The sequence below is a fragment of the Odocoileus virginianus genome, chromosome 7 (assembly GCF_023699985.2).
Source record: "Odocoileus virginianus isolate 20LAN1187 ecotype Illinois chromosome 7, Ovbor_1.2, whole genome shotgun sequence".
Lineage (NCBI taxonomy): Eukaryota > Metazoa > Chordata > Mammalia > Artiodactyla > Cervidae > Odocoileus > Odocoileus virginianus.
In genome coordinates this window covers 53,701,043-53,727,372 of record NC_069680.1, presented here as the reverse complement: position 1 = coordinate 53,727,372, position 26,330 = coordinate 53,701,043, and the positions used below count along the sequence as shown (strand labels likewise).

Here is a 26,330-nt window from a genome sequence, read left to right as displayed (position 1 = left end):
AGTTAATCTTCAGTTCCAGGGTCCGTTTGTTCCCATTTCTTTGTGGCCAGTTCTTAGAACTGTGGCAGCTCATGTCCTGGGTGCAGTCTGGTCATCATATAGTTAATTTCTCCCACCTGGGGTTTCAGTGGCTCTAAGGCAGCTCACAGGATATGGCTCAGAATATTATCTAGGGCCCTTGAGAAAGAGCTAAAGGTCCTTGGCCATGCTCAGTGACTGCATTCTTACTGTTTAGTCCCCTTTGACTGTTTTCCTTTGTTTCCACATTTCTCACTTCTCTGATTAAACTTACTCTGACTAAAGTTTTCCACAGACACAAGGCAGGCAGAGGATGTGGTGAGGGTGCAAGGACCATAGGCTCCTGCGCTGGTTCACTACTGGTTTCATTCCTCTGGAGAACTCTGATCAGTAGATACCAACTGTTGACTCCTGGCACCACCATGATCTGTTACAGGACTCAAATTTCAAGTAACAAGTTAAGTCAAACATTCTGAGGAAGAAAAAAATCTCCATATTTATTCCAAACTCTTCCACAATACATTGAGATAGCACTGTCAAATGCATTATAAATCAGATACTCTAACCTGACTTCATCGACTCTTCTCATTCACCTTTTCTAAATTTCAGCATTAAACAACGTTTAGAAGAGAAAAACTTCTCTTCCAAGGCTGATGTGCAAAACTATCTGCTCCTGCTCTTTACCTTCCTTCTCTCTTCACAAACTTCTCTGTAATTCTCAATGATATAGTTGAAAAGATAAGAGACAGTGACGGTTCTATGGAACTCAAGGTTAAAAGTCACCTTGAAAAATTTGCAAGGCTATAAAAAATGTAGTAAAGTTTCAAGAAATGCTGCCTTAAATAAAAGTTATGCTCTGAGTACTCCAGGTGAGAGATGATGATGACTTAAACTAGGGGAAATGAAGGGGAGGTGAATGGTCACATTCAATATATATTTTGGAGTCAGAATAACTAATGTATCAGATGTAAGAGGTAAGAGAAAGAAGAGAACCAAGAATTTAAAAAACAAAAACCAAACACCAAAACCTGCTTTGAGAGAAACCAAAGTACTCAATAGCCTAAGATAAATTAAAGCATAAATAATACTCAATCCAAACATTTGGTAACAGTGAATTTGTTATTTTTAAAGCAAGAATCATTGTACTTAAATTAACTGTTATGCTATCCTACTTGGATATAGGCATTGTGCAGAAACATAACAGAGCTACCATTCACAACAGACCCTCAAGGAATATTTATGAATGAAAAAATTATGCTAATTTGATTTACACATAGTGCCAAAATACCATATACATATATTTTTATTCTTCCCCCTTGTCCTTAACTGGGATTGGCAGGTAAAGTAAGAGTAAATAGGATACTTTTCCTGCTTTTTTGAACACAGTATCTATCCTACACTTATGGACAGTTATCAATCTTGTGCTTTAAAATTTCAATTCAAAGCATCATCTTATAAAAAGCAATTTTAAAAATGCTAGCAAAAAGAGACTATAAGGAGAGTGTTTCAAGGATAAAATATTGATGGGTAGGTAAAAGGGCAGACTGTTTTTCAGAGAACAATGAATCAGTCTGACATGATTTTTGTTCCATGAATCTCTTTCTCAAGAACAGTGAACTACTAAAAAAGGAGAATAAAACACTGACAAATTGTGTTCTTTGAATTTTTATTTAAATTTCTGACTTCTTTGGATCATCAAAAGGGGATATATTCTAATAAAAATGAAAATATAACTCCATTTGGCAATACTTTAACACATCATATATCATAATGAAATAACACAAAGAAACTTTTTTAAACACAGGCTTTCTCTCTAAAGCTTAAATGTGAGGCAGACAGACATCTGATTTTAAAACAGATGGAACCCTAGAACATTTCCAGGATACATAAAATTGAATTTTGTGTTATATTTTGTGTCTGAGACAGCTAACAATATAAATCGATGACTAGGGTTTCTGTACTAGCTGTTTTTTCCCATATTCTTTTTCTAACATCCAAATTTTAGTTATTTCTTTTGTAATTCTATGGATGAACATTCCAGAATGTATGATTTTTTTCAGTTAGACACACATATATAGCTTTAGATTATTTTCTACTGTAAGTTATTACAAGATATTGAATATAGCTCCCTGTACCATACAGTAACTTCTTTTGCTTATCTATTTTATGCGTAGTAGTCTGTATTTGTTAATCCTATATTCCTAATTTATGTCCCCCCTTTCCCCTTTGGGAACCATAAATTTGTTTTCTATGTTTGTGAGTCTGTTTCTGTTTTGAATATAGACTCATCTGTATTATTTTTTGCATTCCTCCTATAAGCGATATCATACAATATTCAGCTTTCCCTGACCTAGTATGATATTCTCTAGATCCATCCATATTGTTGCACATGGCAATATTTCAAAGAATGTATATGATTTGTATAATTTGCTCTATGACTTGTAATCTTAAGTGTGTGTATATATTGTTTATTATTTAAATCAAGACACACAGTAATAAATAATATCATTTCATGGAAACTAACATAAACACTCTGACACAGAAAAAAAAAAATACAAGTTATCACTAGTAAAATGAGTTTATTTTATATTAAAGTTTTCAAAAAACACATTTGTAAAATTATCCTCATACTGGGCCTAAAGATAGCTTTTACAAAGAGATTAAAACTTGCAAAACTGCTTTCTCTTAACTACTAAAGTACATAGACTTAAAAGGTGTTATAAGAGAAAATGTTAATTCGTGGTCAATGTTTAAAGGGTTAATATACATTAAATCTGTAGGAAACTACCAAAAGATTAAATCTTAAAAACATTAATAGAGTAAAAGTTGTACTTTCCTTTCAGAAAGCTTTATTCTTAAGTGATGTTTACTAAGAAACACACACTACATACCACAATAATCTTTTCAAAATTTACCTAGTTGCTTTTAAATGAATCAACTTACACAGAAGAAAACATAGGAAATTGCTCTTCAGTACATATTAACTTATTTTTCCTGATAAAAAAAATCAAAATAAAAATTTAGCCTATTCCAATTAAAAATACAAATTACTAATATTTAAGATAGTGTTGTATTATTTTTAATAACACAAAAGTTCAAGCATTCCAGAGTACAAACTGTGTTATTCCAAAAAAAAAAAAAAAAAAAAAAACTCTTATCTAACCAATGTTTACAGAAATTTGGAACATTTACACACCTTATAACACTGTAGAAATCTTTGGTGGTGACATATGGATTAAGTTCCCTGAAAATATTTTAATAATTTTATTCCATCAATCTGTATAGTCAAGTATTTAAAACTGGTAATGCTGACAACATTATTTTCTATCCAAATTCACATACATATAGTAAAGTGTGTGGAGGGAATCTTATGCAGGGATTATGTGGGTTTAAATAATTACTTAGCAATAAGGCTTATTTCTGGCTCATTTTTACACCAGAAAAAAAATACAGTAAGCTAAAGAACAGATCAATTCTTCCTTCTAAACAAACCCTGGAAATAGTTAATATTCAGGAACAAGTTGAATGACAATAAACTGAGACACCAGGTACAGTTTCTGGATAAACTTTAATAGCTACCAAAATAGTGTTCTAAAGGCTTGTGCAGCATCTAATGCCCATTCACCAAATGGTGGTGGTGGGATGCAAGGCACTGTGGTCTAGGGATAAACACACCTCTTTTTATAAGAATTAGACTTAAAAGCAGAGAAACAAAAAAATGACCTGTTCCACCTTAAAAGAAACAAAGACGTACAAGTTTATTATACAAAATTCAAATGAAAGCATGCTAAAACACACAGAAAAGCAGCAAAATGTAAGAAATGAAAGGATAGAATAGAAATGATAGAACAGCGAAGTGACATTGACTGTACAGAAGGTTATAACAAATATATCAGAGGAAGCCTTGAGACACGATTAAATAGAAGGATTTGCATTATCTCTTTGAAACTAGTATTGCTCTTGGTTAAACATTTTGACTCTAGCAGTGTAGAAGGATAAATAATTCCTCCAATTTAGGACAGTATTTGTGAGTTTACGATAATTAAAGCATAGCCATTTTTAATACAGAAATTAGACTTAAATAAAATAAAGTGGTGCAAATCAGCCCCTAAAAGTAATGTTTTTGATACAAAGTCACTTACATGACCTTGTTAGGCAATTTGAGATGACTCTGCCCTTGTGTAGGAAAGGTAAGCATGGCACATGTAGCATTTATATTGGGAAGTCAAGTGTTCCTAGGCAATCTGCGTTAAACTCTCTTCCAGAGTTTATAACCAGAATTCATAGGAATTTTGAATTAGTTCAGATAAAATAGATGAAGATACTCATAGAATTAAACTTTGGGGGAAAATAAATTTAATGAAGTTTTTACATGGTATTACTTATTGAGAATGTGAGATAATCTGGAAGACAGATAATCTGGAAGACATTTTAAGACTTGCATGAAGAGAAATGTATGAATTATAGTAAGGTACTCCTGAGTAAACATTCTGTTCTTTACCAACACTCAGAGTGGGTCCTGAATATACACTCCCAGCTGGCTTCATTTCTTGAAAGGCAGAAAGGTCAAAGATCTCACAAATCTCTCTCATTGTTTTTTTTTCTTTTGGGTAAACAGAATAATCAAGTAAATTATATGAAAGAGTATAATCATACAGATTTGTATAATGATACAATTTTGAGTACTGGTTACTAAAACCATCATCAGAAATATACTGACTTGGGGTTCATAATGCATAGTTATCTATGCCACTTAAAAAGCTTCAAAGTTTGGTAACTCAAAATCTCTTGGATTAAAAACACGATATTTTCTAAAATCCATTCTAATAACTTCTAATACGTAAGATTAACAACATTTGTATTTTGCATTGGCATGGATCTTCAGGAAATTATCTCAGCCAGAAGTGAAATGATTCAAGTGTGTAGAGTCAATGCCAGATTTATAAATCAGCAGCCCGTGTCAGTGCCAAGCTTGTGAATAGATTGGTTGTTGGTTAATTTCATGAATTAGAAGATATCTACCTGCTATACTGGTCTCTGATTCCATTTCACAAAAGCTACCATTTTTAAAAGCTGAAAATGAAACCAGTGTTAACAAAAACATGCTAAATTCAGCTACAATGTAGAACTAAATATGGGAAGCTGGTAAATTTTAAAGAACTTATCTGTATGAAAGATATGTAGAAATAGTTGAAAATGAACTATGAGCTCTATTTTTTATTATTAAAATTAAATGAATATAACTAATGAAACTCACAAGAAAAGAGATGATATAATTCAAGGCATAAATTTGACAAGTCAGAATATGACAAATAACAGTAAAGACAGTGTTAATAAAACTTAAATGTATAGTTGTAAAATACGTAAACAATTTTCAAGTGTGCAAAACTAGTCAGGAATGAAAGTGCTATGTAGATACCTGGTTTTCAAATAGTTGTCTTGAAAACTTTCAGTGGATGGTGGGAAAACTAGAAAGTATTAACAAAGTAAAAATTTGAAAAGTATATAAAACATATTTTATATTATACCCTTGTTCTATCACTGCTGGATCAGAAGCCTATTTAATTACTATCCTCATATGATAGTTACAACAGAAATGGAGGTAAACACAATACAAAATCACAAAGGCTGATGTCGCTTGAACCATCTTTCAAGTATACTGTGAATCTGTGTTTCACCTTATATCTCAGGCACTTAATGTTTTGAAGAATCGGACAACAGATAACACAATTTTCTTTTATTTCGGATCTATCTATCTATCTATTTTTGCATAACTACCTTTAGTAGTCAAGATTTGGAAGTAGTTGTTAAAGAAATAAAAACTATTTAAATTGAAAGTAAACCCTATCACCACCACAATTTAAAGAATGGTTTTAATGGATACATCCTGAATATATGATGTTAGAAAAACAAGTTGATGTATTAGCATAATTTGTCTTGGGATACTTGATGTTACATGGCTAAAAATACACTTGTGGTCTCTTCTTTACTTTGTATTTTAGTGACCCATACCGCACCTGAAGAGAGAAATGTGTTATCATTATGAATTAGATTTTGAAATTAGATAGGACTTCATAATCACCATCACAGTAATAACTTTTAAACTTTCCTGACATAGAGAATCAATTGTCTTCTAAGTGTGCACTCAAAAGACAGCACTATCTATATATTCCAAAATGTAGTCGGTATTGTGTTACATATATGCACAGATTATTATCGCTAGTGATAAATAAAAACGTAAACTGTTATTATTTACACTTTGTTTGGTACATGTCCATGAACACTGCCCACAAAGACCTAAGGCCTTCACTGAAATCCTCCACTGCTTTCTGGGCACAAAGACAATATATTATTATGAATAAACTTTTACTATTTAAACCCGATATAGAGTCGGTTTAAAACAAAACTATGTACTTGATACTGTTAGCTGCTTTCTTTATATATATGTGAGGGCTGGTACTGGGTACTCCCATCAATTGTCTGATTTTGCTACGTGAGAATATTGTTTTCCACTTATAGTGAAAGACTAGGAATTTATTATCATTTTCTAAATTGCCAGAGATCTTAATCCATCTGACCGGAATAAATAATTTTAAATATAACCCGTACTGTATCATTTCAATGCTTCATTTAGGGATCATTAATATCCTAAATGAACATGCAGCAGGGAAATCTCTTAATACTAATCATTAGGAAAACAGCTCTCTACACTTGACTCACCTCTTTTCGGCCTTTCACGGTTTTCACAGATTTCATGCTTTGCGATCTTCGGAGCCCTTTGTGTGTTAACATCTCGTCATCTGAATATGGCCCCTCTGCTTCTTCATCTGTTTTCTCATCTCCGTCTCTCAGTGGAATTCCGTAACCTAGATGAGTTGTGAAAATCAGCATGTTTTAGTAAAAGGATACCAGTCAGCACCGCCTCTTCACCCCGTCTGTCCACAGTTCTCTGCACAGTCTGCGGTTGTCTGCTTACTCCTTTCCCTTTTTTCATTTGGAATGGGTTCCTGCCCTTCGCTGTTGATCTTCACCCCGTGCACTAGTCTAGATGAGGCTCATTTCTTCCAGGAAGTTTCCCCTGGCAATTCCTATTCTTACTATGCATTTTTCAGAATAATTAGAAATATTTTTGAGTAGGTTAACAGTTATCTTGCTCAAAAATCAAAGAATATGAATAGATACATAGTGAAAAGTCTCTTCCTGCCCTTTCTCCTTTTTGCGAATTCTAAACTACCTAAGCAATAATGTGTTTTGGTCTGTCATTTGTACCTTTGACTTTAATTAGGAACTTAGGGTCCTTTTGTCAAGACCAGATTTGGTAGCGTGCACTTAAGGAGTCATATAAGACCCAAAGGGAATAGAACTTCCGGCAAGATAAACTCACTGGGGGCAGGTGATAGAGAAGTTAAACCAACAGTGTTGCAGCTGCTAAGATAAAATCCAGCCAGACAGGCTACAGTAATTAGAAACACCACAGGCTACGATGACTGATGTTAGTTCAAAGAAAACAGCCAGCACTAGGAAGGTCAGTAAGAGATCATGTGGGTGTGCTAACAGGATGCTATGTGTAGCAGCGAGGACTTAACATTGACCAGCAGGCAAATAACCAGGCAGCCAGGCTGGTTATTGTCAGGAACTCTGAGAGCACCCTGAGAACGGGATTCAGGGAGAATACTCCCTCCCATTCCTGAAGCAGTGGTTCTCAAAGCTTATTAGAATTTCAATAAACTTGTGCTAACGCACAAACTTACTAGAATATATTAGAGTCACCTGGAGAACCCACTGATACACACATTGCTGGGCCTGGGGTTGGGCTGAGAAATTACGTTTCTACCAAGTTCCCGGGTGGTGCTTCGGTACTAGTTTGGGGCCTACACTTTGAGAACCACTGCTTGGATGGAGCAAGAGAGGGGCCTAAATCTAAGGCAACTGGGGAATAGTAAGTAGATTATAAAGAGTGGGGTGAGGAAATTCCTTAGTGGTCCAATGGTTAGGATTCTGGGCTTTCACTGCAAGGGCCCAGGTTCCATCCCTGGTCAGAGAACTCAGATCCCATAAGCCACAGGATGAGGTCAAAAGAAAAGAAAAAAAAGGACAGGGGTGAGTTTACAAGGCCCCATTATGTTTCAAATTCTACTTTAATAAAGGTAAGGAGCATAGCTACCTTCTTTGGATGGTATCAGGCTCAGGAGGGGGCAAAGATGGACTTCTTGCATGTGAAGAAAAGTACACTGAATAAATTGTTTATTCATCTGCTCTCACAGGACATGAATAACTTGAGCATTACTAAGTAAACCATGAAGAGTTGTGATTAAGCTTCCGGGTCTCATAATAAGATAAACATCTTTAATATTAATATTTAATATTAATATTAAGAGCAGCCCACCAGGCTGGACAGAGCCCAGCTCTGTCCCTAGGATTCTCCAGGCAAGAATACTGGAGTGGGCTGCCATTTCCTTCTCCATAATTATATATTAAGGAAGTCCAATTTTATGCTGCCAGACTTCTGGTCTAGAAATCAGGAAGGATTTGGAAGCAGAATCAGTCATTACATAGGCCAAGATCCTTTGCTTTCCTGCAGCAGTTGGAGGAAGTGTGTGCTAGGCAGAAGTGACAGCACATGCAAAGGCCCTGGGTCATGGGGAAGCATAACTTTGTGGAAGAGCTGTGAGGAGGCCAGTGTGGCTAGGAGAGGAAGTAGGGTCAGTAGTCCTGGGAAAACCCCCCTGGTACAGTATTAAGTATGAAAAATGTAAACATAGAAACAAAGGAAGGAAAAACAAAAATGAAACCATAATATCTGTTGAAAGTGGGCTTTTAAGTGATTTTAAATTTCTTCGCTTTTTCTTTCTTAAAAAAATTGCCAAATTTTTATTTAAAAAATTTTATTACTTCTGTATAAACCAGAAAAAAATTATTTTAGATTGCCACATCTAGATTTTTCTATTGCTGTTGCTTATATAATATTCCCAATCCCAATATAATAAAACTAAGGTAAAACACAGAATAAGGAATCAAGGAAAGAATTAGAAAGGAAACTGTGATCAAAAAGTTCTCTAAGGTAAAAGATGAGGCAAACATGGCCCTTGTGATTTTAATTACCTCTCATTTTATATGATTAGGAATTGGAATTTCACTCAAAATGATAGTTATATATATACACGTATATATACATCTTATTGTTTCCTAATTTCAACTAATTTAGGGAAAGTGATAGATTGATTCATTATTACACAAGTTTTTAAAATAATTTTTAAATTTAAATTTGTTTATTTATTTTTGGCTGTGCTGGGTCTTCATTGCTTTCTCTGACTTCAGCAGAGCAGGGGCTAATCTCTAGCTGTGGTGCATGGGCTTCTCATTGCAGTGGCTTTTCTTCTTGTGGCACACAGGCTTAGCTGACCCACGGCTTGTGGAATCTTCCCACAGCGAGGATCAAACCCGTGTCCCCTGCAGTGGAAGGCAGATTCTTAGCTAATGGACCACCAGGGAAGTCCTCACAAGTATTTTTAAAATACTACTAAGTGTGAGGCAGTACACTAAGTTATGGGGGATACAATGTTAAAAAGACATAACTGTCCTTTTCTACCCTGAGAAATACACAGTCCAGTAGAGGAGACAGTCATCTGTAATGAATGCTATAAATAGAAGATAAGGGAAGTGGGTTGTGAGAGGAGACTTCTTGTAGGAGGTGGTGGCCAGGCTGAATCTGAAAGGCTCGTGATTCTATACACCCAGCACCGGAAGCAGTGGGGTGCCAAGGCTGGGGAGCTAATACACCACATGCTGCTGAGTTTGGACTTCATCAGAGAACAAAGGGGAGAGGGCATTGAAGCATTTTAAGCAGGAGAGTGACATGATTAGGTTTTGGTTCTTTGTAAGAGTCTTCTTGTACTTTAGAGAATGAATCATAAGTGGTGAGACTGGAGGCAGGGCGGTTACTGCAGTACAAGTCGGCAGTGATGGAGTCCAAGGATGGAGCAGAAAGTAGCCAAGCTTGGGATTTGTTAGGAGGTGAAGCTGACCAGCTTAATTTAGCAAGTTATTAAGATTAAACTGCATCAAAAAGAAAGGAGTCAAATCAAATATCTTCACTAAAACATGCATTTTCTATTCCGCTTAAAAGCCTGAAAATAAGCATTATGAAAATTCTGATGTGCATGGTGGAAATAGTATTAATCAGAGTTGTCCAAGAATTTTAAAGTCTTTGGTACAGAAGAAGACCCGAGATTATGAGAAAAGCCCAAATCTAGATGCCCTATCTGAACAGGAACCCAGCAAGCTGGCTGAGCAGGTCTGCAAAGTCCAGGCAAGGTGAAGCTGGTGGGGTGCTGCTGGCCAACAAAGGTGATGCTACGGTCAGCCGTTTTCCATCATCAATCTAGACTGGACAAGGTCCTCAGAATGCTGCTGTCCACGCACATTCCTCAGGGGCAGTGACTGGGAACCCAAGAATGAGAAGTCTGTGTTGCCAGGGGCCCTGAGGCCTGAGGCTGCAGCTGTTTGGCCAGCTTCAACCCAGTGCCCTGTTACCACTGTAAGAAACGAGCAAGCGCTTATGCGGACTGACCAGGTTTTATTCATAGCGTGCACATCTTAGAATTGGTATATTTTAAGTCTCTCCTCCCTCCCACCCCTTTATAATAATAATAGCCAATACTGATCCAGCACTTAGCAAAGACCAGGCATGTGTGAAGCAGTTTCATGTATTAATGTAAGTGCAGAATCATGGAAGGTCTGACTTGGGAGGAGGAAGCCTTAGCTATCATGCTGGAAGAAGCCCTGGATCCACGAGAGGAGAAACGAGTGAGCATCTTGCTACAATTACTGTAAGAACTTGAGTGAGTCTTGCCTCTCTAGGCCTCAGTTTTCTTATCTGGTAAGGTGCTGAGGCAGGTGGGAGATGAGTAGGTCACTATTAATACACGAATGCCACCCCTGAGCCAGAAGAGCTGTCTGGGGTGCTATGCTGAGTGCGATTCTGGGCCAGATGGGAAGTGCTGCAATCCATTAGCAACGTCTGCCATGGGCACGAAGGGATGTCATTTACTGGCCTTCTTTGACTAAAAGCATTTCTAAGGTCCCCTCCTGCTGAATTCTTTGCAGTCCTTGTTCCAGCCCAAGTGTCTCACTAAGTGTATGTAGTCTCTTCATAAAGTAAAAAGAGAGAGGATTAGATGAAGAACCCTGGATACTTCATTTCTGTCACTTAGTATGTGGCCTTTATAAGTAATTTAATCTCCTTAGGTCTCAGTTTATTCATCTACAAAACAAGGATAAAAATATTTAACCTGCATGGTCATCTTCAGGGTTAAATAAATATATAAAGCATTGAAAACAAGACAAAACAACTCCCTTTATCTGCTGGCATATTGAAAATGATACTGAAGCACTTTTAACTAATATGAGAGCAGCAGCTTCTTTGCAGAAAAAAATATTTCCACTTATGAGAATGTGGTGTTCTTTCTAAGGAAGTGAACATCATGTTCAAGGTGTCTATTTTCTTACAAAAAAGCATTTGGAGGTAGCTCTTTTTCCCATAGTGACAACATGTGAACTAGAATAACTTCATCAAAGCAAGACTTCTCTTGATCAGCCAACTTCAAACTGCTCAGAGCAAGCCATTTAGCTTTTAAGAGGGAACTACTTTCTCAAACAGTTGAATTTGCTTGTGTTCTGAGATAAATGTATTGATTACATGAACTAGTAAACAGACTTTGCAATGTAAATATAATTTCCACACTGAAAAACTTACCAACTTGCTTTCTTTCTTAAGAAATTTTAGAAGTAAATAAAATAGAAAAAAATTTAAGATATAAGAAAATGAATATCTTAATAAAAGAAGAAGAGTTGTTTTATTTCTGATTTTAAGAGTAATGGGTTAATTTAAAAAAAATCAATAGAAGCCCACAACTCAGAGCTAAATGCTGTTAACATTTTCATAATACCTTTTCAGACTGTCTTCTACATACATAAATCTTAAAAATACATTTACATATATTAATCCATTTCATCCATCTGTCTATTGTGCCTCTATGGTACAGGATCATAACAAACACACTGTTTCATTACTATTGTTTTTCCCTCTCAATCTGGATATGTTTTCATGTCAGTAAGTATCAATATAAACTGACATTATTATTTTTCATTGCTAATAGCTGCCCTTTTGCTTAACTATTCTCTTAGGAGTTTGGTTTGTTCCAATATTTTGTTACTATAAACATCAATAAAATGAACACACTTGCCTGATTATTTCTTTATGACTATTCCTAGAAGTTTCTTGCTGAGTTAGAGAATACATTTTGATAATTGTTACTAGACTGTCATCCAAAAGATTGTTATACATTAAACATTCATAAAAAGTGTATGAGACTGTTTGTTTCCCAACTTTCTTGTTATTTTAATTCACGGTTTAAAATTCAACAGAAGAACTAATGAGAACCTTGTTATCTTAAAATATTTTAGTCACAGCATTTTATTTTTTTATTTTTTATTTTTTTTTTTAGCATTTTAAATTTAATAGACGGATCCCGTAAAAATGGTGTCATGGATTTTCAAATTTATAATCCTGTTTTCATTTAAATAATTGGAATATAGTTCTTAACCAATTTCAAGGTATAATTATGAATCAACTACTGATAAAGGATTCAGATTACTGGTCCAAATCAGCAAAATATATATAGCAGATCCCATATTCAATGTCAGTACACCTAACTTTTTAAATGCCTGTTAAGAAAATGCCTTATATTAGGAGCTACTTTTACATTATTAAAGTATTAAGGATGATGATTCAAGGTTCAAAGTTTACTCATTCTTAAAGGCATTAGTACCTTACTCAATGGCCAGTACTTAATTATTACTTTTTAGATAATAGCCACCAATTTTTTTAAAGTTATTCTAGGGAGAACTTAGAAGAAATTTCATTATTTTTTCTTTATAAGAAGCAACTATTCTTTTCAAGTTGGTTTTAATTATAAAGAATGATTTTCAGTGTACTTCAAAAGAAAACTTCTACTTGGGGAAAAAAAAAAAAAAGATCCAGTAGCCCTGTACTTTATGGACTTAATAAGACACTAATAAGAAATGTCCTGAAGATCTTAGTTCTCAGTTGAGCCTTGAACTATAATTTTCTTACATGTGAAAAAAAAAAAAAAGACTACAAGAACCATGTCTTTTTGTTTGCGTGCATGTTTCTAAGATCACAATTTATTAAAGTTTTAGCACATATCAACCATGACATGCTTACAATTTATATTAAAACAAGTGGGTTTTTGGTCTACAATTCATAATTTCAAGACATTTTTCTATTGGAGTAATCTTATTATCAAACTGCTCTTTTGTCACTGCTTAAAACTTTTCATCTTATGGTTCAATATCCTTATTTGTTCACAGCACTTACAGTAAAGAGGGTTTAAACTCTTTAGATGGTGCTACACAATTTGAGTAACAAGAGCGGAGAGCACAGGTCAGGACTGGTGCGGGTGGTGACAGACGACCACATCCACTGCGTCTAGAAATTCATGGCAGCACATGGGGCTATTGCTACTTTCTTAGTGGGATTCTCTCCAGAGTCAACAAAAGGCAAGCACTAGCCTTATTTAGAGAACAAAAACAAAAGCTTAATGATAAATTTTAGTTGGGTTCAGTCGCTCGGTCGTGTGTGACTCTTTGCGACTCCATGAACTGCAGCACACCAGGCTTCCCTGTCCATCACCAACTCCTGGAGCTTACTCACTCATGTCCATTGAGTCGGTGATGCCAAACTAAAGATAAATTTAGTTTACCCAAATTCAGACAGCTGGTACTCATCTTGACTCAAGATCCCAATTATGACAGAACAATACGTGAAAACGAAACAAGCACACCTGCTGCTTCACCGGAGCCTGATTTACTTTTCTTTTTTGTTTCTGGGAGAGGTTGGTATGGTCTTTGTCCCACAGGCTCATCACCTTGAATAGCTGTTAGGTCATGCATACTGAAACTTCGCAAACGTTCAGTTATTGCTCCTTGGCTCTGTTTAATAGAGAAGCGATAGATCCAAGAAAAAAGGTGTGTTTTAAAATACTTAATATGTTTGCATTTAACTTTCCCCCAACATTTTATCATGAAGCTGATTCATTTCATAATGAAACTTTCAGAGACGTTGAAAGACTTCTACAGTGGATACTCATATATCATTTATATTTTGCTGTATCTGGTTTATCACTAATTTACCATCTATCCAACCACCAATCAATTTTTAATGCATTTCAAAGCAAGTTGTAGACATCAGTACATTTCACTCCCAAACATTTGTTTTAAATTTAACTTGAAAAGGTAAAAAAAAAAAAAAAGTATCATGAACTTATCCTGACTATAAACATCATCCATAATATTGCTCTCTCCTAGAATTAGCACTTTGAGGCTTATATTTATGATTCACAAGAACTTTTTTAAAGTAAAAGAGATGCTATTTCAAAGCTAAGTCAAGTTAGGAATGGTAATGGCTCTACCTAGAACACCACACAAAAAAATTTAAGAGCCAAAGAATCTTGAGTATGAAATGATATTCAGTTAATGAATTCATCATCTGGCAAAGCATATCTACTACCACACAATTTGACTTAAAGCCTTAACAATATGGTAGACACTAGGCACAAGTGGGTATTTAAAGCTAACTAAAATTGAGAGAAAGAAGAAATTCAGCTCCCTAATTGCACGAGTTACATTTCAAATGCTCAATAGCCACATGTGGCTAGTGACTGCAGGTAGAGAGTATCTCCATCACTGCAGAATGGTCAATGCTTGTCTTCATTGCACAGCTTTGAAAGGAACATTTCTGAACTTTTCAGACATAACTACATTTCCTCTCAAAGTATAAAGCTTTGTAAAGAGAAAAAAATAATTTCTAAATTTACCCACTTTGAAAATTTGCATAGCATACAGATGACTCATTTCTTATTTATAGATGGATTAAAAATATTCTTCTAAAGGTTTTTTTACACTTATTATTTCTTCTTCCCACACATGTGAATTTATGATTGCCTCTACTTATAATGGTACTGTAGAAACTCATCCATAATGGTTCATCTTTAAATTTCAAAGCCTAAAGCATTACAAACATCTCAATGTTACTGCTAATATGTATTTTACATTGAAGAAAAATGTCTTGATTCATGAGTCTTGGATTAGCTACTCTTAGTGATATTCTATTATGTCAAACCTGAACACCATTTCCATAGCCCACTTAAGCTTTGTAATTTCTACCACAGTCTTTGAATTATGAAAAAGCATAATTAAAGGGTCTAGTGAAAAGTGAAAGTGTTAGTCACTCAGTCGTGTCCGACTCTCTGTGACCATAGACTGTAGCCTGCCAGGCTCCTCTGTCCATGGAATTCATCAGGCAAGAATACTGGAGTGGGTTGCCATTTCCTTTCTCCAGGGGATCTTCCCAACCCAGGGATCGAACCCAGGTCTCCTGATTGCAGATGGATTCTTTAGTGTCTGAGCCACCAAACGGATCTATATTCTCAATAAAATTAGTTGGATTCCACATATCCTTAAACATTCGTGACAAGGTTTAATTTATTATACTCTCTTTTTATCAGACATCATTTATTTATTAAATAGAGGATGACAAAAGACTTCAGACACACACTAAAAGGAAGTGAACAGTGCTTGTCTGAAACAGATGCTTCATTTTCGCAGAACTGTCATTTTCTGTGTTCCGATCTTTGTGGTTCTGTGTCCTCTCAGCAATTCTTGACTTTTTTTTGCCATCGCCAAACAGATGGTAATACACATCCATAATATCCTATATTCTTAACCCTCAAACCCTCCAACTCAAGAAAGAAAGTACATCTCAGCATGCATATAAGTCAAAGTGCTGTTGAATCAGTCTAGCTTTAATCATCCACAGACTTCAGTATCTTTAATGATTATCATCAGCTAAAATTACTTAGGGTATATCTCACAAATGAACTCATACATTAATGTTAGTTCTGTGACTGTGCTTTATATATTTTGCCTTCAGGGCAAGATTTTAAGAAACTAGAAGAGAGGGACAAATCTTAGGCTTCCTCTGTTCTCTGAGTGTACCTGGTACAGGACTGATACTGAATATGTAATAAGTAAACTATTCTTTTTAAGCCTTTTTTTTTCATTACTCATGACTGCTACAGAGTTCTCTATAGATAGTAGCATGTTTGAATGTAAACATGTTGAGTTTATATGGATAGGTTCAGCACCAAACCACAAGTATGGTCATGGGTATCTACAGGGGTAGATTACACCATTCACTAGAAGGTTGCTTCAGGTTTCCATGAAAGGTGAGCAAGGACCAACACCGAGATGCGTGTGATCTACATACAGTCAGGATTTTAATGCAGCTCTTAAGTAATCAACCCTCTAGCCCTGGTATTATCAATCCTCAAAAAAAAAAAGGCCAGGTACCATATAGGGAAAAGCAAAAAGAGGCTGTGTACCCTCCTTGAGGACTTACAGCACTTTAGCAGCCATTATCACTTTGAAAAATCATTTCTTTTCACTGTATGTTTTCTAATGAGCCCAGAATAGAAATAACATGGCGGGGGGCCGGGGGGGGGGGGGGGATATTACACAACTGCAAACTTCAAAAATACTACATAAATTATAAGTATCCAATGTGACCACTTTAAAGGAGAGGTGTCATTATAAAATAACTGCATTTAAAGGCAGAGCTATTCCCTCTAGTTTTTATATATTCTGCACAAAAAGTCCATTAATAAGGGAATTATGTTTGCAATAAAATGTTAGGAGGAAATGCCTCCCCTCCACCTCAGAATTCTAAATCATGCAAAATATAGGTGCAAGTGTGCAGTATGGTTACAGTTAGACAGGAATAAATATTTAAAAAGTTAAAACAGTATAATGTGTAGGCAGATGAGTGATTTCCATTTTTTTCAAAAATTTCTTTATATTACAAAACCAGTCATAGATGGAATAGTGAAGTTTTTTCCTTAATTGGAGGATAATTGCTTTACAGAGTGTTGATTTCTGCTGTACAATAATGTGAGTCAGCTATAAGTATGCATATATCTCCTTTATCTTGAACCTCCCTCCCACCACCCCCCATCCCAGAAGTCATCATAGAGGGTATAATGAAGTTTTAATTGTTAACATAATACACTATAAGAATTTCTGACCTATTTCTTCATCATCTTTCCAGTATCTAAATCCCTTACTCCCTTCATTAGAAGAAAAACTGTTTCTACATTTTGAGGGCACAAGCAGGAAATTATAGCCACTTATCAAAACAATACTAAAAGGTATTTATATTTTGTTTAAATTAATAATGCTTGATTTATTTTCTTGCATTTGGTTTATACACTATTAAGCTAAAAAGTATAAGAAAAATGAAGACAGGTTCTAGTCTGAGGAGGGAAATATGTGTGGAAACAGCAGTCTTAGTAAGTCAGAAGGGAGTTACTATCCACAAGGTAATTCTATATGCCAGTATTTAGATCCTATTCTCTACAGAATTGTATATACACTGTGTCTGTTAAATTTAGTCCTAAAAATCAAAGAGAAAAGTAGCAGAAAGGTTATAATGAGAAAACAAAAGTCAAAGTAATTAAAAAGTATTCTGTAGAACAGTTTACATCATTAGACCAAGTGTTCCTGTCTTCAGGGAGCTCAGAGGTCTCAGAGTTTGAATTTAGATGAGCCCAAAACATCTATTTAAGAAACTAAGAATGAGGTAAGGCTGGCTGGGTGGGAGGGCTGGGTCCAAGCTCTGGAAAGAATGCTTTAGCAGACAAGCAGCTTCCCAAGCTGGCCCCACACAGAAGCTCACTGATAGCTGAAAATTTGCATGTCTACTCAAGTATCCAAGTCTATGTATGGCATCTGTAAAAACGGACCGTAATGTAGGACTAATCCTAACCTCTTTATACCCAACCATTCTGCTTTGTTTAAGTATTTTGTTTCCTGGTTAAATATTGCATTAAAATTACTGTGTTGTTGTTTAGTCATTCAGTTGTGTCCATGGACTTTTGCAACCCTATGGACTATAGCCTGCTAGGCCCCTCTGTCCACGGGATTTCCCAAGCAAGAATACTAGAGTAGGTTGTCATTTCCCACTCCAGGGGGTCTTCCTGACGTAGGGATTGAACCTGCATCTCCAGTACTGCAGGTGGATTCTTTACCGCTGAGCCACCAGGGAAGCCCCATATTTTGTGTTAAATAAGAGGAATTTACTGTGCTTATCATCACCTCTGTATAAAATCTTCAACTTATCCTCACAGAATTTTTAAATTAAGAATTAAAAAATATAATCAGCAATGCTTTGTAGTCTTATAAGCATACAAACAATTCTTTATGGAATAATTTTTAGGACACTGATCAATAATGAGTAGTCTATTTCTTGTTGATCCTTGACATACTACATTATAACTGAGAATAAGGAGAGTCTGCAGTTTTTAGGGGAATGCCTTGTCCTTATAGATATTTAACACAATCTGATCAAGCCGAGAATGGAACTGACTGCATTTGCATTAAGTGAGTACTATATTTTCGTGGTTTTAAGATGAAAGCAATATATATTTATTGAAGAATGTTTGTAACAGAGAAAAATGTAAAAGAGAAAGATGATCTATAACTCATCATCCAAATTACCTGTACATATTTACATATCCTTTAAGCCTTTTCTGACTTATTATACTTTCAGAGCAGGGTTTCTCAACCTCAGCATTAGTACTATTTTGGTCTAGATAATTTTTTGTGTTGAGAAGCCATTCTGGAAGCAGCATACTTGTCCTCTCCCTAAGATGCCAGTAGCAGCACCTCCGCCTCAGTTGTGACAACCCAAAATCTCTCCAGACATTACCAAAATTGCCCCCAGTTGAGAAACATCATTTTCAAGTAGGAGTTTTAGAAGTCAGTTTTTACCCCTTCATTTTATATGTAAGAACATGGATACTTGGAAAGATCAGTGCAGATGACTGCCCTAAATCTCATGGCTAATTAGCGACAGAATCAGGGCTAAAAAATGCTGACAACTCAACTGCTACAAAATTCAACTTTCATTATAACATTGTGCTTCCCTAGATTGCAGAGAAAAAAAAAAAATGATCTTCTCCATTGTCTGAAGAAGTGCTCTCTTTTTTAAACAGATGATACTAAGCGGCTGAATCTCCTCAAATTCTTTCACAAATAGAAAGCCATAAAAACAGACAGCAAGATGTCAGGATTTCTGACATAACCGTCATTATTTACAGTCAATAAGATTTCAGAAATTTTAACTGAAGGCTCTCATTTCTGTGATAATTGATTTCTTTAAAAAATAATATCTGCTAAAGAATTCACCAAGAAAAGGCTGCTAGAGAAAATCCTAAGAGGTGCTTAATACGACTAACAGTTCTCCTCTTCGTCTGTCCTTTATTCAGCAGAAGTGTTGCTCGTCTGTACAAACGCCGCTGGCATTTCTCATGTGAAAGCTACGGGACGTTGAACATCCTCAGCAAAATCCTTGAAGCTCCTTCATATGTTTGTGCTTTGCTCAGCCAAAATAAACTTGTACACTGACCTTGTGAACAGATGCCGGGTAATGAGGTCACAGAACTGAGTAATATTTTCAGAAAATTGCTTTACGGTGTAATAAATGTTCTGATTAGATTTCCTAGTTTCATCTTTAACATGCTCAGGCGATTCAACTTGGGAAACCTAGCCAGGGGTATTGCCAGTCTTTAAAGGTCACACTGAGAGTTCAGTATTTTTAGTCTGAAAGATATTTTTAACAAACCATATATTGTAAAAAAAAAAAAAAAAGTTTAATAATTCTCCGGTCTTACTGTTAGCTTTCCTGCAGTTTCTCCTTAAACTTGACCTATTTCCTATTTCAGTTTCAATTTATTCTTCAGTAGGAAATGTCTGGTTCAGTGATTATTCCATCACAGTTGCTGCCTTTCCTTGACATCTCCAGAGATAAAACTAATTTCCCCTACTTTAAAACAGGCACAGTAAAACTTGAGGCAAATAGTGTTAACATTATGCTGTGTTCAGCATATTTAATGACCATTTCTCATGAATACAATCCAGTATGGCTGATGCCAACATTCCTCTGCTCATCGGGAGAATGATGAGGGTTGCCTCATCATATCAAGCTCACTATACACAGTGAACTTGACAACAAAAGGATCACAAGATCACAAGCGAAAAGAGAGTTCCAAAGTGAATTCAAGTTACAGTGGGTTTGTTTTGCAGTGGTAACTTAGATAATTTTTATGCTGTTTCCTGCCTTTGAAGTGGGGAAGTGATTTTAATTTGTTAAATGTATAAATAAAGACAAGCAATAGATCACAAAGAAGCTAGAGAAATATAGGTATGGGATCATTTTTATAGTCTTTCTACAAAATGGTGTTTCAGAAAGATAATGCTTATTTTATTTTTTATTTATTTTTTTGGTCTGCACCCTGAGGCTTGTGGGATCTTAGTTCCCTGACCAGGGATTGAACCCTGGCCCTTGCAGTGAAAGTATGGAATCCTTACCACTGGACCACCAGGGAATTACTAGATAATGCTTTTTTTTAATAGTGGAGGGCAAGGGGTAGGCTCTAAGCAACCAAAGATGAGGTAAAATTTTCAGCTAGTGGATACAGACATTCAGCTTGACAGTAGTGGCCTGAAAGGGTAGGGACTGTATCTGTTTGTTCATTGCTACATCCCAAGCACCTACCATATAGTAGGCATTAAATACATACCTAGATGGTCAATACATTAAATATCTGTTAAATAAACATATAGGATGTTAAATACTGATGGCAGCAAGCAAAGTATGTATAAAATAAAAATAAACGAAGGAATGAGGAAAGATAATACAGTTGGGGTTTCTGGTTCCTCATGCAGAGGTTGGAAGTAGTAAGTCAAAATAAAATAAATATCCCACAAAACAGTTACGAGTCTCACAGAGTAGGTAGGATTATAAACCATATTTAAGTGTTGAAGTGAAGAGGGCAAATGAGATTTGTGTGTGTCTGTTTCCTAAAACAGTGCTCTATAATGTCTATATTCCTAAACAATTTTTGATGTTGAAATTTAGTTTTTAGTTTTTCACCACACAGTCAGGTAGAATGTTGCTTTTAAGTATGGAAAATTCAGAAAGCATCTTCTTGGGGGTGTAAATAAATAACATGTACTTGATTTGTGATGTTAAATAATGCTAAATTTTATAACAAAGTAAGCAATAACCCCCCCCCCCCAAAAAAAAAGAAAGCAATAAACCTTTGGTCCCCTCTCTCCATCCCCCTGCAGACAACCACTTTATTTATTTTTTTTTTTTTTTCAGACAACCACTTTAAAACCTCTACTTTCTTATATAGCAGACAAGGACTTTAGTTCTCCTCTGCCTCATTTTCTCCTCCCTGCCATCCTCCCAAAGCAGAAGTTAAGTAAAAGGCTGATGGTTATTTGGAAAGTCACACTCATAACTTTCTGAAGCTGAAACCTATTTTCTTTCCACATACTACACACCAAAACCAATAATGCCATGGGATTTAAAATCAACCACACTAATTACTACATGCAAAGAAATCCAAAAGCCATAATGCGGATTTTCACAGAAGGCATTCCTTTGATAATTTGGCTTGCAAAACACAACGCATGACATTAGTAATTGGCTAAGTAAAATCTTAAGTTTTAAGAACAGAAATTTTTCATGCCTTATTTTGAATAATCAGTTACCTCAAATTGGTTGAAGTATGGGTGCAGATGTAAGCCAGAAATCCTACCAAGATATTGCCATGGAGAGAGAGAGGGAAAAAAAACACCAAAGACAGAGAAAGAAAGAATGGTCATCTTTACTAAAGGTTATTTACTCAAAACTATTTTAAGGTTATAAAGTAGGAAGATTATGACAAAATGACATTTTTCCAGTATGTTTTATTACCATCGCTCATTCTGTCATCAATTAAGAGCTTCAAAATACCCAACAATTATAAAGACATGTTAAAATATCTTTAAAATAGTCTACTTGTTGTTTTCTAATATTATAAAAATAAACAGAAGGTAAATTTGTGTCAAATTTATAATGATCTGAAATAAAAAGCCACCCTACTTTGTTCATTGGCAATGTGACACTGGATTAAAAAAAAGGTAAATAAAAAATTACCTTCACTGCTGCAGTGACGGCAGCAGTAGCTGCTAAATTTAAACCTTGCCGCCCAAAGTTTACCATAGTTTCATAGCCTCGTTCTTTAGCTTGGACAATATAATCATCAATTTCCTGGAAAAAAAAATCAAGCCCATAGATATTAATTTTATTTAAAAAGAATGTCAAGAAGCTGAAAACTAGGACTTTCCCCCCTAATATAATAGTTTCACTCATTTTATAGCATGCAACATGTGATGATGAAACACATTTCTAACAAATGACTTGTGGAAATAATTTATACATCTTACCCTTTCCTTTGAAGAAAGTAGTGGATGGAGGAATTTTCTATATATTAAACTTGCTCCTCTGGTATAAGGAGAGAGTAGCCATATGACAAAAGCAATCTTCAGCTCATAGTAGAGGGGGAACCTGACAAGAAAAAAGTTGAAAAGAATGCTGGTGAAAATAAACTACAGACAATGAGGAAATCACACACAAAATTTTTTTTAAAGTTCAGTCACTGTGTTACGCTTTCACAGGTAAGAAGTTGTGATCAGGAAAACTACTAAGTTTATAGATCACTAATTATATAGATCAGAGCAGCCTGTCTCCTTGCAGCGATTCACAACTTCTAGTTCAAAGTTGTTCCATTCATGTACATTAAAAAAAAAACTGTTTACTTTTGGGCTGCACCTCCATGGATGTTGGATCTTAGACCAGGGATCAAACCTGCACCCCTTGCATTGGAAGGGAGCGTCTTAACCACTGGACAGCCAAGGAAGTTCTAAGATTACTCTCTATAGGCAAAGACAGACAAGCTGCCAAACTAATTGGAGCAGTTCAGAGGGGTCATTCAGTTCAGGTTCAGTTCAGTTCAGTCGCTCAGTCGTGTCCGACTCTTTGCAACCCCGTGGACTGCAGCACGCCAGGCCTCCCTGTCCATCACCAACTCCCGGAGTTTACTCAAACTCATGCCCATTGAGTCGGTGATGCCATCCAACTATCTCTTCCTCTGTCATCCCAGCATCAGGGTCTTTTCCAATGAGTCAGTTCTTTGCATCAGGTGGCCAAAGTACTGGAGTTTCAGCTTCAGCATTAGTCCTTCCAATGAATATTTAGGACTGATTTCCTTTAGGATGGACTGGTTGGATCTCCTTGCAGTCCAAGAGTCTTCTCCAACACCACAGTTCAAAAGCATTAATTCTTCGGTGCTCAGCTTTCCTTATAGTCCAACTCTCACATCCATACATGACTACTGGAAAAACCACAGCCTTGACTAGGTGGACCTTTGTTGGCAGAGGTCATTAAAAGCATTTAACCAGGACAGTAAGGTGCACCCACCCTGTCTGCAGAGCCTAGCTGCCATGGCATTAGCAGGACATACCTCCCAAGTGTTAGGTGTGTTTCTAAGCATTTATAAGCTCCAAGTGTGCAATGTTACCCCTTATGCACATCTCCTTCTCTTAGAGCTCCCAGAAAACATCCCCCTCCAATTTCACTTGGCCAGAATTGCAGCACTTGACAGACCTAAGTTGTTCACTTGGAAGGAAAATGGAATTTCCGTTGCGGTAACCTGAAATTAGGGTTATACACCCGTGCCCCTTCCCACTTGGGTTTTTCAGCATCTTCTCCCATAGGCTGACTACACTTCCTCAAGCAAGGACTGTGGGCTTAGTCATCTGACCTGCTGTGCAACAGAATCTGAGTGCAACATATGCTAAATGCAAAGAAAAGCTTTAAATGTCCTTTGACTCCCTCACTTCAACACCCCCCAACCTCTTGCTTTCAACTTCTGCTTCCTGTCATGGGAATATCTGCTTCTTCAGCCTTGGTCCATGAACAAGAAGACACTTAAAACTGAGCTGAGCCCAGGAAGGCTGGCAGCTGACTATTTGTCTTCATATACCCTGAGCAAGAAATGAATGTTTGTTTTTTAACCCATTGTACTTTTAGGGTTGTTTGTAGCCATAGCAAAAGTGAAGTAATACAGCAGAAGGGAACAAGCATCCTGTGGTCTATGCACTACTAAGATACATGATAAAAAGTCTGGGCTCTTCTGATGAGACAGGTGGGCAGGGGGCAGTGAGGACCGACTACTGTATAGATGAAGGGTTTCCGCACAGTGCAGTTACAGAGGCGTCTCTGGACTTTCGTTGCTCATGACAAGTTTTTTCTACTTTGTTTACTTTTTAATACTGTATACATGTACATTTTCAACCAGAAAGAAAGAGATGCATTTAAAGAGAGAACATGGAAACTTAAGAGCCCTAGCATGCCTAGCATGGTTTAGAACCTGTTCTGTCACTTAAAAACAAACAAAAAACAAAAAAAAAACCTCCCCAAACCCCTTTACCAAAACATAACAGAAAAATGAACTGTGGGACAGAAGGAGGAAGAGAAAGATGGATGCAGATACAGAGAAGTTGATACATAAGGGTTGGTTGTGAAGAACATTTAAGTCTCATGACTTCTATTTTTTTCTGAGCCATCCAATGTGACCTAGTGTGCTATGAGAATATGATGAGACTTAAAAAGTCAGAAAGACAGTTAAAGCAGAGAACAGTAAAGATCTGAAACAGAAACAGGAAGGAATGGAAGTAGCCACTGACCAAAAGCAAGTAAAAGGAATGGTGACTTTCAAATTGATACCTATATGAGCAACTGAGTGATTTCTTTTCAGCTCAGTTGGCAGCCTGGGTAAAGAAAAGAGGAGTGTCGTTGGGCTTGATTTAAGTTGGGGGTTTGTGCAGTACAGGTGGTTGAAGATAGTGGCGAGGTAGTAAAATTTTAGAGTTTGAAAAAATGACTTCTCCAAGTGATGGCAAGGTACAGCTGGAAATACACTACTGAAATATGGCTCAAGGAGACTCAGGTTGTTCCACTCAGTATGACTTCTCAGTAAAATGTTCGATCCTTGAGGTTAGAAACATGTTTCAATCCTGCTTCATGCTGTTTGGAATAGGGCAGTCAAGGAGCTGTGTTGGGAGCGGGTGGTTGGCCGTGTGGACTTGATGTCATCCAGTTTGAATGTTTGTGGATGACGATTTTAAGGATGGGAGGGAAGTGCTAAAACCAGAAGCAAAATGGGAGTTTGCTTAGGAAATATTAATAAAGAAAAAATAGTCTGAAGTCATCAGTGGGGAAAAAAGATGACAATCAAGTTTTCTCTGTTCTGAGATCCTGGGAGGTGTGTGGGAGGAGGGCGGGAGGAAGTGGCACGTGGGCGGGAGGATGAACTGCCTTTACGTGGTGGACTCCATAAGGAAGGTAATGTCCTTGTGGGGAAACCAGGTAAAGGAAATGATACAAGGGATAATCAGGTAGACTGATGAAACTCATTTAGTTAGGGATGGACTTCCCTGGTGGTCCAGTGGTTAAGAATCCTCCTTGCACTGCAGGGGCATGAGTTTGATCCCTGTTTGGGGAACTAAGATCCCACCCACATGTCACAGAACAACGAAGTCTGCGCGTCACAAGGAAAGATGCCCCGCGATGCAAAAAAGATCTCACATGCTGCAACTCAGACATGACATAGCCAAACAAATAAATAAAATTTTAAAAAATTTATTTAAAAAATTCTCTTAGTTAACAGCAAGAGCAGGATAAGAACTCAGGACACCAGATAAGAGTCTACATTATGGACATTTCTCAATGCTAGAACTTACCAAGCTACTGTTTGATCTGCTACTGTTTCAATTACAGTATACAGGGCAAAGACAATCCAGTACATCATCCATCGAACCTGCAAATAATAAAAATACTTATGAAATAGACCAAAATTATTTGTGACTCTGAATAGTCATATATATGATACATAGTATGCTGGATTAAATGAAGAAGGCGATGGTTTAATTGCCAACAGGTTTTACGCCTGACTTCCTCACATCACCACATTGGGTTGTCCTGAGATATAAGAATTGAAGGATAACAAACCTCTAGGCTTAATACAGCATAATGCAGGAAACTAAATGAAAAAATAGGACATATTTTTCTTAACTAAAGGAAAATTCTTTAAAAGATCTTATTACATGCTTTTTTATGAAGACTATTAACTGTTTAATTATTATAGAAACCATATAGTATGATATGACCACATTTAATCTTTATTAGTCTTTTAAATCTTGCATTCCTTATTTCTCAATATATCAGTCTTTGGAAACCAAAGACTGATCCTGGATTTGTTACATGCATAATGCTAGTCACCCAC

At 36.3% G+C, this 26,330-nt stretch overlaps 1 protein-coding gene across 2 annotated transcripts in view; it reads right to left on the bottom strand.

Annotated features, from left to right (window-relative positions):
- Positions 1–2,577: 2,577 nt before the first annotated feature.
- REEP3 (receptor accessory protein 3) overlaps positions 2,578–26,330 on the bottom strand; it is a 100,262-nt gene continuing 76,509 nt past the window's right edge. For both annotated transcript variants that reach the window (XM_020895514.2, XM_070470723.1), the window contains 6 exons: positions 25,789–25,865; positions 22,432–22,552; positions 22,142–22,255; positions 13,884–14,031; positions 6,739–6,884; positions 2,578–6,035 (listed from right to left, as the gene is read on the bottom strand). In XM_020895514.2, the coding sequence (XP_020751173.1) occupies positions 5,979–6,035; positions 6,739–6,884; positions 13,884–14,031; positions 22,142–22,255; positions 22,432–22,552; positions 25,789–25,865 (663 nt within the window). In that variant the 3' untranslated portion in view covers positions 2,578–5,978. The remainder of the gene's footprint in view (positions 6,036–6,738; positions 6,885–13,883; positions 14,032–22,141; positions 22,256–22,431; positions 22,553–25,788; positions 25,866–26,330) is intronic.